Source organism: Cavenderia fasciculata, assembly GCF_000203815.1.
Source record: "Cavenderia fasciculata unplaced genomic scaffold Scf_Dfasci-G-o-80e12.f1-5, whole genome shotgun sequence".
Classification (NCBI taxonomy): Eukaryota; Evosea; class Eumycetozoa; order Acytosteliales; family Cavenderiaceae; genus Cavenderia; species Cavenderia fasciculata.
Window position 1 is genome coordinate 1,299,441 of NW_004457735.1, and position 16,292 is coordinate 1,315,732.

At 33.9% G+C, this 16,292-nt stretch overlaps 3 protein-coding genes across 3 annotated transcripts; 2 read left to right on the forward strand and 1 right to left on the reverse strand.

Annotated features, from left to right (window-relative positions):
* Nucleotides 1–425: 425 nt before the first annotated feature.
* On the forward strand, nucleotides 426–7,219 carry DFA_05342 (EGF-like domain-containing protein; the record flags this gene model as incomplete). Its single annotated transcript, XM_004361004.1, has 9 exons — nucleotides 426–492; nucleotides 640–692; nucleotides 863–2,195; nucleotides 2,791–3,141; nucleotides 3,234–3,518; nucleotides 3,591–3,860; nucleotides 3,943–4,254; nucleotides 4,345–6,900; nucleotides 6,993–7,219. 9 exons carry the CDS (start codon nucleotides 426–428, stop codon nucleotides 7,217–7,219), a joined length of 5,454 nt encoding a protein of 1,817 aa, XP_004361061.1.
* A 248-nt stretch (nucleotides 7,220–7,467) lies between these two features.
* DFA_05343 (uncharacterized protein) lies at nucleotides 7,468–11,432 on the forward strand (the record flags this gene model as incomplete). Its single annotated transcript, XM_004361005.1, has 7 exons — nucleotides 7,468–7,472; nucleotides 7,589–8,915; nucleotides 8,994–9,273; nucleotides 9,343–10,378; nucleotides 10,455–10,810; nucleotides 10,885–11,061; nucleotides 11,347–11,432. The coding sequence occupies 7 exons, from the start codon at nucleotides 7,468–7,470 to the stop codon at nucleotides 11,430–11,432; spliced, it is 3,267 nt and encodes a 1,088-aa protein (XP_004361062.1).
* A 292-nt stretch (nucleotides 11,433–11,724) lies between these two features.
* Nucleotides 11,725–15,836, reverse strand: DFA_05344 (uncharacterized protein; the record flags this gene model as incomplete). The annotated part of the gene is made up of 5 exons (XM_004361006.1): nucleotides 11,725–12,558; nucleotides 12,631–12,849; nucleotides 12,943–14,399; nucleotides 14,692–15,058; nucleotides 15,732–15,836. 5 exons carry the CDS (start codon nucleotides 15,834–15,836, stop codon nucleotides 11,725–11,727), a joined length of 2,982 nt encoding a protein of 993 aa, XP_004361063.1.
* Between the last annotated feature and the right edge of the window lie 456 nt (nucleotides 15,837–16,292).

The following is a 16,292-nucleotide window of genomic DNA, read 5'->3' on the forward strand; positions in this document are numbered from 1 at the left end:
AGTTGCAGTGGTCAGGTCAGGTGATCATCACCATCATTTTTACACTTCATTGGTTGTCTGTTACATACAAACATACTTTGTGTATCGAATTTTAACAAAGAGTGGGATGGCAATTTTAACAACATAATATTAATTCTAACATGTTATTAAAACTTTCTCAGTTGAACCAGATTTTTCTCATGAGAAATTTGTGTGCTTCTGCAAACACACCTGAGCACAGAGAGAGAGAAAAGACTTTACTTTTATTATTATTATTGTTATTATTACAATTAATTTATTTATAAATAATCGACATGTTTAGTAGGTTCAGAACAAGCACACTTACCATCAATAACAATAAATCAATAATACTATAACACCCAAGGAAGGAAGGAAAGAAAAGAGAGAGGTCGGTCCCCTACACAGACTACCAAGTAGGAAAAGAAATGAATCACGAGGACGAGAACCAACTGTTAAACAGTATTATTCATTCGAGAATACAATTAGAAAGAGGTTTGTTATCAACTTTTGATCGACTGCAGACAGACAAACAAACATTTTGAATGCTCTCTGTCACATGATGAATTAGTAAACTAACTAACTAATTAATTAATTGGTAAACAGGTGAACGAAATGAAATAGATGATATTATAAATGCAGGATTGGTTTCAATCTTTCACTATTTTTTAAATCATTCTAATCAACATATTAGAGTAAATATTAATTAAAACAACAACAACTATATCAACAACAACAATAACAAACAATAGACATAGACAATAGTCACTGTGATCTTGTATATTATTGGTGCCGAGTAGAATAATTATAATAATTATAATGATGATGATGATCCTAAAAAAACAACCTTTTATTATTTTTCTAGAATGAATCGGCATTATGTATATTAAATATATCTTCACATTTTGGATATTCCAATAAACTGGTGGAAGAAGGCGTACTCGAGAGCCTGATCAAGTTATTTCACAAGGAATCATCCGCCATGTTTGGTGCTGGTACAAGTGTATCGGTGCAGGTGGATGCCGACCAGCATCAGATGATGATTGTATTTATCGATTATATTATATCGATTCTGTCAAATGTGGCTGCTGAAGAACCAATATATAGAGATGAGATGGTAGTTATGGGAGTTGCTTCGCGTCACACAGACATCCTTTTACGTGCAGTCGAACGATACCAAGGTACTGTCACACAAGACTTGTTACTCGAGTTGATCCAGGATTGCACAAGTTTTATGGCTGCCCTTTCTATCACATCCAACAACATTGTTGGTGTGTTACCATTAGTACCTTCAATCAAAGCATCACTCTTTTTTAATGATGAGATGGTATTACAGAATGCACTACGTTCATTTATTCTTATTAATGGAAATACACAACTCACCAGTCACGCAACATCATCATCATCCTTATCATCATCATCTAACCCATTCAATCTATCATTTAATCCATCAGATTTTGATATGATTAAACTTATCAACACAACCATCACATCACCTGTAAATATTGTATCTAGATTATTATTCTTAATTGAACAGTTTTATTTCCAACAACAAAATCAACATCATCAACAACATCATCAACAACAACAAACTAGTGTAGATTACTTGACATTAGAATTGTTATTATCTAGTTTATCAACCACTCTTTTCTATTTTAATCGTAACAATAATAATAGCAACACCCAATTCCTAGTCAATACATTAAAGATGGTTTCACAAATCATCATTAATGAACCAAATAATGACATTGTAGATATATCTTGTAAATTACTTTACCAACTTGTCGAAATCACTTTGACTATCAACACCAACATTCACACTGTTATTAATCTTTCAACACTATTAAATTCAGTGTTGTCAAGAGACTATTACAGCCACAACATTGTATATTTGATTGAATTCTTTTTAAACCAAAAACTAATTATCGGACACCAGTTGGACCATGCCATTGGACATCTCATACAATCACTGTCGTACCATCTTGCTATCGACCACCAAGACACTTGTAATTATATCCTGTTGGTCATTGACAGGTTGGTCGAAAACCAAGGACACCTCTTTAAGGATGTCTACACTTGTCGTCCAACCATCCTCAACCAACAATTATCAACCATTCTCCAACAATATATTAATAATAGTCATAACAATAATAATAACAGTAATAATAATAATGAAACAACCACGACCATCTTGAATGGTATTAAAGATCTCTATTCGGCACTTGAAAGAACAAAGAATGCAGATTCTTCATTTTCATTAAATTTTAATTTGTTATCAATTAAATAATTAAATCAAATAAATAGATATTCACGCAATCCGAGAGACTCGGAACCCTAACCCTATCCCTATCCCCCACACCACATGTCTCCAATATGTCCATTCTTTATATTGTAAAATTCCCATCCTAGTCCATCATCTTATTATTATTGTCATTATTGGGTATCAATGTTTGGCTTGGAACAAAACAGTTGGTCTCAAAGTCTTGGTGGGTTGGTTTTCAACAAAATGGTGGTGGGGTGCGATCAATGAGGTGATCATTCAAAAACCGAGGGACATTTAAATGGTTGGGAGATATTTCTCATCTTTTGATTCATAGTAGTAGGAGAAAATGGTGAATGGATGATGATGACAGGCAGGGGGTACTCTATTAATACCAACCAAAGACCGATTAGTAATTGAATTAAACAACACATCAGAGAGAGAGAGAGAGATAGAGATAAAAAAGAAAAAGAGAAAGATGAAATATTTCATCAATATCATTATTTCTAGTCTTTTATTACTTTTACTTTTAGCAACAGAGACATGTCACTTTTTTGTTGATAGCGCGCCAACACCCAATATTAGTGGTATGGTATACAATAAACCATCGACTCAATATGTAGGAGCATTATCACAGTCTTGTAATTGGACAGTTTCATTTGGACTTGTTGACCCGATGGGTCTACCAATGACCAATGTCTTGTTTGGTGCAGTCAATGCACAGTCTTCACAAGATGCATATGGTTCAACATACTATTATGCAATGGTCTATCTTACACCCGATGCAAGTAATAGTACTGCATCTCTAAAGATTTCAGTTTCTGTCACTACTAGTGTTGGTACTACTATCATTAATACAACTGGTTTATTAATGTGTATATTATGTATGTTTAAATCTATCTAAAAGAGAGAGAGAGAGATATATATATATCTTATATATCTATTACTTACCTCTCTATACTTTTGTTTGTTGTAGCTACAACTGATCCAGCAAATGCATTTACTGTATCACCTCCATTCTATGATCCACTTAAAAATAAGATAGTTGTATATGCTACAACTACAACTTTGGCAACACCCGATAATATATGTGTATCGTCAACTTGTAGTCCTTGGAGAGTGATTGCCGATCACTCTGCATCGAGGTTGACAAGAGAAAGAATCTACGAGTTGACATTCATGACATCATCATCCGTCCTTGATAATAATGTATCACTCTTTGGCAAATCAACCATCATTCCACCTATATTTAATTATATTGGTAAGCTTTATTATTTATATTTATTTATTTCAATAACTTAACCTCATTCTTCTTATTCATTTTCTATTGTAGTCTTACCAACTGTTTTATGGGCAACTTTAACAGTTTCATTTAGTGGAATAGTAGGTGGAATGGTAGAGATGTATGTTAAAGTAGAGATGAGTGCTCCATCAGTACTCTATGCCTATCCAACCTCTAAATTCTTCCCATATGAAGGTACAAGAACCAATGGAACCTATCTCTACTACTTTTACACTACCGATGATTCCCCACATCTATGTCCATTTAGATCTGAGGGTACTTCAAATTACCCAAACAAAATGTTAACTTTAACTTTTTCTCGTATGTTTATAATGTATAATAATAATAATAGAGTAATTGTAACAATTATTAATACTAATATATTTGGTTTACACATTTATAGTTGAACCAGTATATTATTTTATTGATAGTGAAATGATTATTGTTAATTCAGTCAAACCACAATCTAGTTTGGTGTCGGTTAAAGCCAATAAGAATGTTTCACCAACTCATTTAACCATGACATATGATACACAGACCTTTAGTAGATATATTTTACACACATTCCCATTCTCTTATGGAGCTGGTCGTTCTGATCTCTATGTTTCCACACTTTCATTGATTGCTCCATCATTCTATCAATATTCTCCAATGTCTGTAGTTATAACTACTGTCAATGCATCTCAATCTGCAGATGCTGTTATACAATCTGCAAGTATGTACATTAATTAATTAATTAATATTAATAATTATAAATAATAATCGATATTAATATTTTTTTTTGTTTTCTGGATTTGTTTCTTAGATCAAGATATAATAATACCACAATTACTAGCAATTAATTATGAAATGTTGGATTATAATACTGGTATTATAAAGATGCATGTATCAGATGTTGGATCGGGTGTGTACAAGATATCAATTGTTGGAAATGATTTGACGATTAATGATTTGTTGAATGGAACGGTTCGGTTGGGATGGTATGCAAAGACAATCACATTTGATCAATTTGATCAAAACGTTGCTATTACCATCGAGGATATGGCAGGTAATGTTAGAATGCATCAGATGGGAACTTTGTTTGTCGACGAGAACAAGGTACTACAGACCATTCCAAACATTTACGAAATCTCACGTGTTGATGCTTTAAACATTATTGATTTTACGTATATGGCTACTCAGGTCGACGTCACCACAAAGACTCAATTGTTTTGGATTGCATTTAATCTAAAGTTTGCTCCATTCCCTTTGGATCGATGGACTCCACAAGTACTCCTCCAAGGGTACGGTATGGCCACACAAAGAAAGATAGTGTATGGAAAGTATGCCGACGCATACTATGTCAGATGGGAGATCCCCGTTGGAACGATTCCAGGTGAAATGTTCCCATTCATGTTGATCAATCGAGATATTACATCTCAACTACTGCAACAACGTACTACTGATGTTGGAATGACTACACCGCTGATTATCAATACTGGATACACCGAGTCGATCGGACCAAAGATATCAATCAATGCAACCACCACTACCACCTACACCATCCCACAGGGTAACGGTGGTATCATCAGTTGGACTGGTCAAATATACGGTCGATTGTTTAAAGAGGGTAGTGTCGTCATCCAATCTTCTATCGATCCACTGCCATACGAAATGACTATCAACCCAGACCCCTCTAACCAATTCATCCTAACTATTCCCATTGCCAGCAACTGTAGAGACCAAAACTTTACGATCACTCGTCTCCAAGTAACAACGATCGTCGATGAAGTATTGGTGTATGATTATTACGGAACGTCAGACTCATTTAACCCACTCAAGAATGCACAGGTCATTACAATCATGTGTACATTGGTCGATGATACTGAGCCACCCGTACTCGACTTTTGGAATGTGACAGAGGTCGTTCCACGATACCGTTACATAGTCAACTTTAGAGTCAAAGAGATTGGTATCTCTGGTATTGCATCTCGACACAATCCAGTTGTCTATGCACTCAATAGTGTCAAGCAACTTCTCGCCTTTGATTCGGTGCGCTCTGGCAGCGATGGGTTCTTGAGCAACTACCAAGCAGTTGTTGAACTACCGTATGGGTATGCCCTCGGAGGTGGGTTTGCACTCTCCATCTATGGTCTTGTTGATAATACCATCAACTTTAATGGGTACTCGACCGATGATCTCATTGCAGAGGGGTACAATGCATTCTTTTCAATGGCCGATGTTTTGGATCCCGTTATATCATCGGTCGGCACCCTTGTACAAGATTCAAAGGGTGTTGGAAGACTGGTTGTAAAGGGTGATGGATTTGGGTCACCATTACAGCTGGCAACGGTCAAGGGTATTATAACGTGTGATGGAGGTGCTGTCATTCCCGTACCTGCTATCGAGACACTCCCCTATCAACTGACACTGTATGTGTCTCGACCACTCACATCGGCACAGTGTACCGTTGCTATCCTCGTCGACGGGTCTCGTATGTCTGGTGCCACCACCTTTAACGTCTCTACCTACACACCCCCACCCGTTGTCACACTGTGTCCTGGTAACTGTAACAGCCGAGGTAACTGTACAACCACCGGGTGTGTCTGCACACCACCCTACATTGGTTCTGATTGTCTCGGTCAATCTGACAACTCTACCAAAACAGTAATCGACCAAAACGTCCCCACAACCAACTTCCAAACCAATCAAACTACCCCTAATAATGGTGGTACTACAAGTACTACTGGATCAACAACTGGAGGAGGAGGTACAACCAACACTACAACATCACTTACAACTACCATTTCATTGGTTGAAATTGTTGAAATGGATTTAGACGACAATACAGTCATATCTTATAGTCAGTTGAATTGGACGTCTTACAATATAACCACCAACAGTACTGAAAAGCAAGTGTATCTCTACAACACCACCATTCAACAAGATAATGGTGCAACCGTCAATGTCACACTTGAATATTTGACAATGGAACAAACCTACAACTTTGCCAACCAAAACTTTACAGTACCCGCTCAATCTGTCAAATATGCAGTCGGTATATCAAACTATAAATTTGCCAGTCAACTCAATCACATGGTATTATTATTCAATACTAGTATTGGCAAGGATGAATGTGCAAGTAAAGAGGCTGGATACCTCGACAGTGACAACAACCTATTATCATGGGTACAATTAATAGTAGGTCAAAATGTTTTATATGCAAGATTCCAACAAAATGCTATGGTCGATGATAGAGTTGTTGCCATTCAAAATGCAATTGTTCAAAAAAATAACAGTGCTAGTACTGGTTCGTCCAATAATACTGCTCTAATTGGTATTAATTTACCAATATTTTCAAGTTATGCTATTATTGATCCTGGTATGTTATAGAAGAAAACAGAAAATATATATATTTTAATTCCAAACACATTAATTATGAATACTTCTTTCATTCATTCTTTTTCATTATAGATTTTTCATTATTGATTACAGATAAAAAATCAAATACTAAATGTATCAATGGAGAGATAGTAGAGACCAATGAAGAGGATAGTAGTAATTGGAAGATTATTGTGATTGCAGTTGTTTGTGGTGTAGTTGGTGCAACCATCATCACAATCTCATCCATTTATATTATTAAAAAGAATAAGTGGAAGATTAGAGAATATTCAATTAAATTAAAGAGAGCTGTCAAATAAATAATAATATTACTGTTATTTTTAGCCAACCATCCAATAAAAAGACTCACTATTCAATTCCCCCTGATTATTATGCATTTTATTTTTTTGATGGTTGTGGTTGGTTGTTCACTCAACTCAACTATGAAGATTATCAGATCATCACCCACTTTTAAAAAGTTAGGTTAGTATGTTAAAAATAGTTGTTGTTGTTTGTTGTTCTTGTTGTTATAATCTAAATATTTGTATTAACAAATAATAATTACAAAATGATGTAAATATAATATATTTATATAATTTAGAAAAATCAATCGTTGAAATGATATATTAACTTTTTCTATTAAATTGTGATTATTTGTTTGTTTGTTTGTTATTACTCTTTCTCTCTAGAGATCAAGTGAAAACTCTTTCATCATGGGCAGATAGAAGAGGAGCAAAAGATGAAGAAAGTATACCAAACAACTTTCTATTGTCGATCATGTATTATTATCAATTCAATCGATCGATTACTGTAGATAGAACAAAGGAGATGAATATGGAGACATCAGTCGAGAGGGAACAAAAGTGTAAAGATTATGCACTACTTGTTGAATGGAAAAAGAATAGAGATACTCAAGAACCAAAACATCCATTCTACAATGCATCAAATTGGGTTCGTCAAGAGACTCTAGATGGTAGTTTGAAAACAAGACATCCATTATACGATATGTTGGTCTACTTGGCCAATCAATATCGTGTAGACTATGAAAAGAATCCATCGGACGACACCATTAAATCACTCTATGGAACCACTTGTTATTGTTTGGGTGTGTTACACAAGTATAGATGGGGTGTTGAAGAAGACAAGAGCAATACATTAAAGTATTTAATGATGGCTGCAGACGTTGGTGAAATACATGCTTGCTACTTGGTTGGCATGGTCTACTACTTTGGAACTGCCGATCCATCACAATCAAAGATTAAAATAGGTGATTATAAACCAACCAACTCTTCAAAGTACTTTAAATACCAAGAGTATGGATACTCGGATGATATTGGATCCGACGCCAAGATCTACCACGTCATTGCTGAACAAAACTTTTTCGTTGCTCGTGACTACTTGTTCAAGGCTGCTCAAGCTGGAATAAAACAATCCAGAAACCTCATTGGAAGAATGCATATTAATGGTGAATCGTTTCCGCAATGCGCGAAAAAAGCTAGAGAGTGGCATTTCAAGGCAGACGAGTATGGTATATTTGGATATTACAAGTTCTACTTTCAAGGTAGATTTGTCAAGCAAAACTATGACCTCATCATTGCAGAGAATCGTCAAGACTCTCACGCCGTCATACTCCTCAAAGCACTATGTCTAGATAGTCTTGGTAAAAAGGAAGAAGCTAAAAGGCAGGTTGCTCACGTCAACTTGGATCTACCTGAAATTCTCGATCTATTTCGTGAGACCTATCTCCCAACCATCCCCTTCAACTCTATTAAATTGGATGGATTTATCAATCAAGGATGGCATGGAGAGTTGCACAAGATTAGAATTGGTGATAACTATTATGCCCTTAAAGTGGCAAAGGCTACAAATGATCCTACCACTGTCACCTCTTTTCAAAAGGAAGCTGAAATCTCAATGCTTCTCACTCATCCAAATGTAGTTCAAGTACACGGTTCAACAATTATGGGTGATAACAAAGTAGGAATCATTATGGAATTTATAGAATCTAGTTTAAAGGTAAAAAATAGAAATATATAAATATATTTATTATAACTACTTAATATTAACATTAACATTCTATATATATGTGTTTAGGATAAATTATTTAATATAGATCATCAAGAATGGCGTAAATTAGTTAAAGATGATTTCATTCAAAAAGAAAAAGAACAATCACTTGTAGATTCCATTTTATTCAAAATTTTAAAACAAATTATTACTGGTATGGAGTATCTTCATTCTCAAGAGATTATACATCGTGACCTCAAATCTGGTAATATTTTAATTGATTCTAATAATCATATTAAAATTTGTGATATGGGTCTATCAATGGTTGAAAATACAACTAAAACTGGTGTACAAGAACAATATGATTGTATGTAATATACATATACATATTATTTGTTTGATGCTAAACAATGTTGTTTTTTTTTTTTACTTTTAGTTGAAAGAAAATTAATAGACAAGTCTACAAAACTTGACCCAGATATATTTAGAAACAAAGAGATTGATGTTATAGCTTTTGGCATAGTGATTTATGATATACTTAAAAGTCTTGAAATAGAAACTGGTTATTTCAGTGAACTTGCAGTTAAATGTCAAACCCCTTATTATTTTAGTAATCATTTTGAAGATCTATTGTCCATGTTTCAAGATGACCAAGAGAAACAACAACAACAACAAGTCAATACAAAACAAATCAAAAATAATAACAACACAATTGAAAGGGAAAAAGCCAAAGAGATGGTAGAAAGAGAAAAGGGACGTAATTATACAAAGGCAGCAATGTCTGCCTATCAACTGGGAATGATGTCATTTAGACAAAACAAGGTATCGGAAGCTTTCCAATACTTTAACAACCACTCTCTCTACTACTTTCCATCGGCCCTTATGGCATCGTATTGTTACTCTAGTGGAAATGGAGTCAATGTCAACCCAGAACAGGCATTCAAATGGTGTGAAAAGGCCTATTTCGAAGGATCAAGTATCGATTTGGATAGTGACGAACACGATGTCTATGATGCCAGCCAATTACAATTTCTCAAGAGTCAACTAGAGAGAGCCACCTTTGTATTGGGACTTTACTATTATAATGGAAAAGGCATTAAAAAGGATGAAAGCAAGGCATTGGAACTGTTTAACAAGGTCAAACATACTGCCGAAGCATCTAGACTCTTATTCAAATACCATTATTCTAAAAACGAAATGGATATTGCCAATCAATACTATGACAGTTTTATCAACTTGTTCAAACCTCATTACAAATCCTATTATCTAAAGTTGATCGACAAACTCCGTGTCCCAATCGATCAATTAACAACTCTTAGTGGTGGACTTTTAAAAGATTATGATGCTCATACTCTTTCACAACTCAACAGAATCAACTATAATGGTTCTCAATATGAATTTCAATTCTTTAAAGTTGAACCAAATAATTTAAATGTTGAGGCAATGATTTATTTTGATATTCAAAAACAAAGGTAAATATAAAAGTATAAATGTATAAATTTAAATATTTTAAATATATGTACTAACCCTTTTTATTTATTTATTTAGTAATACAGGACATTTAGCATTACAAAGATTTTATCAATTTGCATATGATCAAGAATTGGGATATTTAGTTTATTTAAAAGAAATAATGTTATTACCAACTTTGGAACAATTCCTTCAAACTACTACTAGTCCATCACCCAAGATTTGTTTATCAATTCTAAAGTCATTGTCAAATGCCATGCATATTCTTCAAGAGGATGATAATCTTGACAAACTAATGATCATCTTGAATCCAAGCAATATTTATATCAAACAAGTGGAAAAGGATAAGGTCTATGATGTTGTTTTAAAGAATGACTTTATCTTGTCGATTCAACTAAATACTTTACCACAATACAATGATTTTAATGATATTGGTAAATATTAAAAAGGTTGAAAATTAAGACACCAAACCATATTACTAACCAAACATACTTTTCTTTTCACACAGATTCTTTTAGACCTCAAACAGTTGAATCGTATTTCCATATGGTAGATTATGTAAAGAAATGTTGTCCACAACTAGATCATTCTATTGACCAACTGAACGAATCTTTTAACGGTATGTCTCAAGACTTGTCCTTGACATTCTCAATGGTCACACAATATCTTGGAACTTTGATCCAAAGTATGACCCTTGCAACAGAAGCTTAGATGAGATGAGCCCCCTTGTAAATTGTCACAATTCGAAAATGACGACTTTTTGAACGAATTTGGTCATAAATCTACGGTTTTGATCAAATAAACGACGTTCATTTTAATTAATTTAAATAAAATCCTCCTGGTCAGAATCTTCTTTTGTACACGTGCATGCAGTTGTGTTGTGTATCTAATCGCCGAATCTAAAGAAAGAAACCTAAGCAAAGCTTTCATTCACCTGTCTCATCTGAGCGTTTCATCTTTTATTTTTTAGTTGCTTGTACAAATACACTCAGAGATATATTTATAGAATGTCTGTCAAATCAAAGCTCTTTATGGCCGCTTTCAAGAGAAAGTTAAAAAAGATCTTTTGTTGTTCTTAACTTAAACTACAAACAGTGTTTGCCATGAACGAAAGGGTATTTTTTTTTAAACAAAAGAATCACTACCACACACTGCAAACATAAACTAATACTTCTTATCTTTTCTTATTTTTATATAACATATCTCTTTATGTAGATGTACATATATTATATCAATAAAAGTTTAACCCTTTAGATTATTTATTATCTTTAAAAACCATCCCCCTCCTTCTTGTTATATAGTATATATATTTCAAATCTTTACACCTATTTACTTATTTACTATTGATTTATCTTCCAAGTTTATAATATTTCATCATTTGAACCAACATTACAAGACAAGGAGGAACATCACCTTCAATCAACCATTCACCAGCACCACCACCTGAAGACACCAAGAAATGGCGAGACCATGTCCAAGTGAATTGTTGACGAACTGGATAAGAGTCGACTATATAGTTTCGTTCGATTGGTTGGTATAGATATTTGAGGTATGGTTCACGGTCTGTTCCACCAACACCTCCGTACCACGCCAAGAATACTCCGTTCCATCGACCTCGTCCTAGCGTACTGTCCTTGTTGTCTGGCGATAGCGTGCATCCATCCCAAGTGTATTCGATTCGTTGGCCATCCAAGTTTTCGTTGACCAATCGGCCATCACCGCTATAGTGCCACTCTTCGTCTCGATGTTTAAAGAGACCTCCTCTAAACTTGGTGGCTGCTTTGAAGCTCGAAAGGAATTGCTCTTTGATTGATAGATCCATCAATGATTTGAAATTGGAATGGATGACACCATCGATGGACAACATCCACTCTATCATTTCTTCGTTGGGAGAGTCGCTTGTTGTGGTGAATACAAAGCTCTTTACCTTTTTCTGTTTGGATGATGCTGCCGCCATGTGTAGATTCGATGATGAAACATTCCAGTCGTCGACATCCATCATCATCATATTTGCTGATTCGTCTCTGTCGGCACTGGCTCCACCAGATGATGATGGCGATGTTTCATTCTTTGTATAAACAAATGATACTGTAAAACAATTTTGATATCCCTCTTTTGTCAAAGGTGTCAATTGAATACTTGTTAAATCACTTAATGATTTTTTATGTAATAATTCTTCTTCCTATAAAATAAATAACAAAGATTAAATCAGTTATAAATAATAATTGTTGTTGATTAATATTGTTTTACATACTTTATCATTATTATAAATTAATAAATGTGAATGTGTTAATATGACCCATTTGGTTGAAAATTTAGTTCCCAAAGATCTTCCCTTTTTCTTATTTAAATAACCTCTTTTATAAACAATTGACCCAATATGTGGATGAAGTCCTGACCCGTTACCCATTGTAATACTCATTTCTAATGGTATAGTTGGTACTTCTTTTGGAATTATACTAGCTTGTAAAAACTATAAATAAAATAAAATAAAAGAAAAAAGTTATAAATATATTATTATTATTATTATTATTTTGTTTTTCTTTTCTTTTCTTTTTTGACATACTTGGAATATACAATGAATTATAGTAAATAAAATATTTGCACGTTTTTTAGTAAAAGATTTTTTAACTTCCATTTTAAGATAGAGAACCTTTTTGGCAAGGAGAAATGTCTTTCTTTCCATCTCGTCACCCAAATCAAAATCAATTTCCATATCAATCAAATCGAAACCAATATTAAACTGTTTGATAATTTCCAACATGACTGCAATGTCGTGACGAATACGACACTTTTTTTCAAATGATTCTAGTTGCATCAAGTCGTCCAATTGATAGATTGATGTGTTTCCATTGGGGTGTGAGTTTAAGTTCTTTTGATGTTCACTGAGTTTAGCCAAAATATATTCAATGTATTCTATTGATCTCGTCTTGATTTCATCAATGTCAATGTCATCTGGTACAAGCCAGGTTTTATCATCACTTGGTCGCGATACAATGACAATAGGCTCTCCATTCAAACTATTGCTACTACCAGATCCATTAATGTCAAACTTTATATTACCAAGTGTTGTTGTCGAGTTGTTTAATTCATCTAGTAGTTTTTCTTTTTCCTTTAGTGTAAGGTTATTTTTAGATGGGGTTCGTTGTTTTGATGCTGATGCTGATGCTGGTGGTGCTATTCCTCCCTTGATCAACAACTCTTCGCATTCTGATAGTTGTGAAGAGTCAGAGTTTGTAGAGGCTGATAGCGAGATGGATGATGATCGAGAGGTGGATGATGCTGGAGAGACAGCACTTGAAGAAGGTGACTTTACAATTGGTCGAGTATTCACAGTGTTGGATGATGTTGCGGGTGATGTGTTAGTAGTTGAAGGTGGTGGAGGTACATTGGATAATAAATTAGAACTAGATAATCTCTTTCCAAAAGTTCCTCCAATCATTATATTATTATTATTACTATTATTATTATTTCCATTTGTATTTGAAATGGGTGTTGTTGTTGTTGTTGTTGTTGTTGTTGTTTGATTAGTAGTTGAATCTATTTTTGATCCAACTTTAACTGATAAATTATTATTGCTATTATTATTATTATGATTATGATTATTTTGACTTTGATTTAAAAGTGAATGTAAATTTCCAGTGCTAGCATGGTGCAATGGTTGTTGTTGTTGTTGTTGTTGGAATTTGGACAAGTTCTCACTGGATGTATGAGCAGTGGCACTCTTTTTTCTGCCAAGGAAATGTGACATGAAATTGCCATTGTTTTTCTTGGAGGGTGTAGTGGCGGTGGTTGGTATGGCTGGAGAAGCTCCATTCCCATTTCCAACGATATTTTCGTCATTGTTACCACCATTTCCACTTGCAGATACAGTTGTTGTATTGACAACTGGCAAGGAACTACTTTTCATCATTTTGTTGTCTTTTTGTTGTTGTTGGTGTTGTTGTTTCTTTTTATCTTTGTTCTTTTTTGTAAGAGTTACTAATTTTCCAATACTAAATTTCTCTTTTACTTTATCTTTATCTAATCAAAACAAAAATGAAATTAGAAAAAAAAAAGTATATCTTTTGATTAATATAATTATTATATTAATTATATAATATATAGGTAGTAAGAATAAATATAAAAGGGAAAATGTAATATGCATCACCCATCGCTATTCCCAAAAAGAGAAAGAGTATATTACCAACCATCACTATCACCCTCTATCCCCAACCTCCTCCAATGGTAGTAGAGTTACTTAAATTACTTTAAATGTGTGTGCATATATATTCATTCCGATATTATTTTTAAAAGTGATAATAATAATATTTACCTGGATGATTCTGTTTAAAATTGATCGGATTCCAATCTATCTCCAATTGTGACGAAGATTTTTTTGGTGAGTCAAAAGAGAGAGTGGAAAAGTTTGGTAGTGTACTGGCACTTTTGCTCCTACTATTGTTGATGTTGCTGCTGCTGCTCGAATGATGATTATTATCTTGATGCCTTTTCTGTTTTTTAATTATCTTGTTGCTGGCGTTTTCTTCCTCTTGTTGTTGATGATGTTTAATTGACTCTTTTTCTTCCTTTTCTTCAACCTCTAATCTTCTTTTAATTAATAACGATATTAACGAAGAGGATGAGGTGGATTTATTCAATTGTTGTTTTAAATTTAAATTGGATTCAGATGAGGAAGATCTCTAGAGTGAAGGGAAAGGAAGGGAGAGAGGGAGGGAGGCGGAATATGGAAATGAAATAAAATGACGACGAATAAAGAGTTAATAATTTATAACAACAATAGAGTAAAAAAAATATATGTTAAATATTAACTAATTCCTGTTCAGGTGAGGATGAGCATGAGATAGTGCATAACAACAACAACCAACAACAACAACCAACATATAATATATTTAAAAAAAAAAAAAAAAAAAAAAAAGAGAGAAGAAGGAAAAAAAATGTATGATCAACAAAAAAAAGATGGAGAAGAGTGTTGTGTTGTTTATCTCTCTCTCTCTGTGTGTGTATTATTTGTGTGTGTATATGTTGTAGGAAAAAAAAATCCAACACTCCTCCTATTTCATATGGAATAGTACTGAGTGGTCGACATGTCGATGGGTTGGAAGATGGGTGGGTAGGGGTTGTCACTCACTTGGATCGATTGTGGTAAAGTGTCAATCGATCCAAAAAAAAAAAAAAAAAAAGGTCATTCACCATCGCCAATTGATGTTAACATGGATTGTATGGATTGGATGGTCTGGTTGGATGGTTTGGTTGATTGGTTGGTTGTCATGACACGCACGATATTTCGCGCGAAGGTGGTTTGGATGACGATTGTGTTCCTTCTTTCTGATCAATCAATCATCATGGTCAAACCATCATATACTTTTGATCAGCCAGAAGATTTGTTGATCTTGAGACTGTTGTTGTTGTTGTTGTTGGATTGATTGGAATGAATGGATGGAAGAGAGACATGTACATTTACGTGCCGACAGTCATTTTTAATCAATGTCACACTTTTAATGTGGATATGTGACAGTCAAAACATATGCATGATGCTGCACTTACTTTTTCCATTCACACACACGATAAAGGAAATACTACTATATTTATATTATTATTATTATTATTATTACTCTGTACGAATATGTATATTTGTGTATGTTTATATGTGTTATGTATGTATGTATGAAATGATTGAGGATATATTTGTTCTATTATTTACGTTTAAAAAAGAAGAAGAAGAAGAACTACTTGAAATAGAATGAATGCTGCTGCCATTGACATCACTCAGTTGAGTGGAGATACTAGTAGTAGGTGTGTCCTCCATTATTATTATTATTAATATTATTGATAGATAGTTTTCTTGTTCCTTTTCCTTTTAAGTTAATGTTTCACCGAATCCGGATTGCGGTTTGAGTCTCCTCGTCTGTCTTT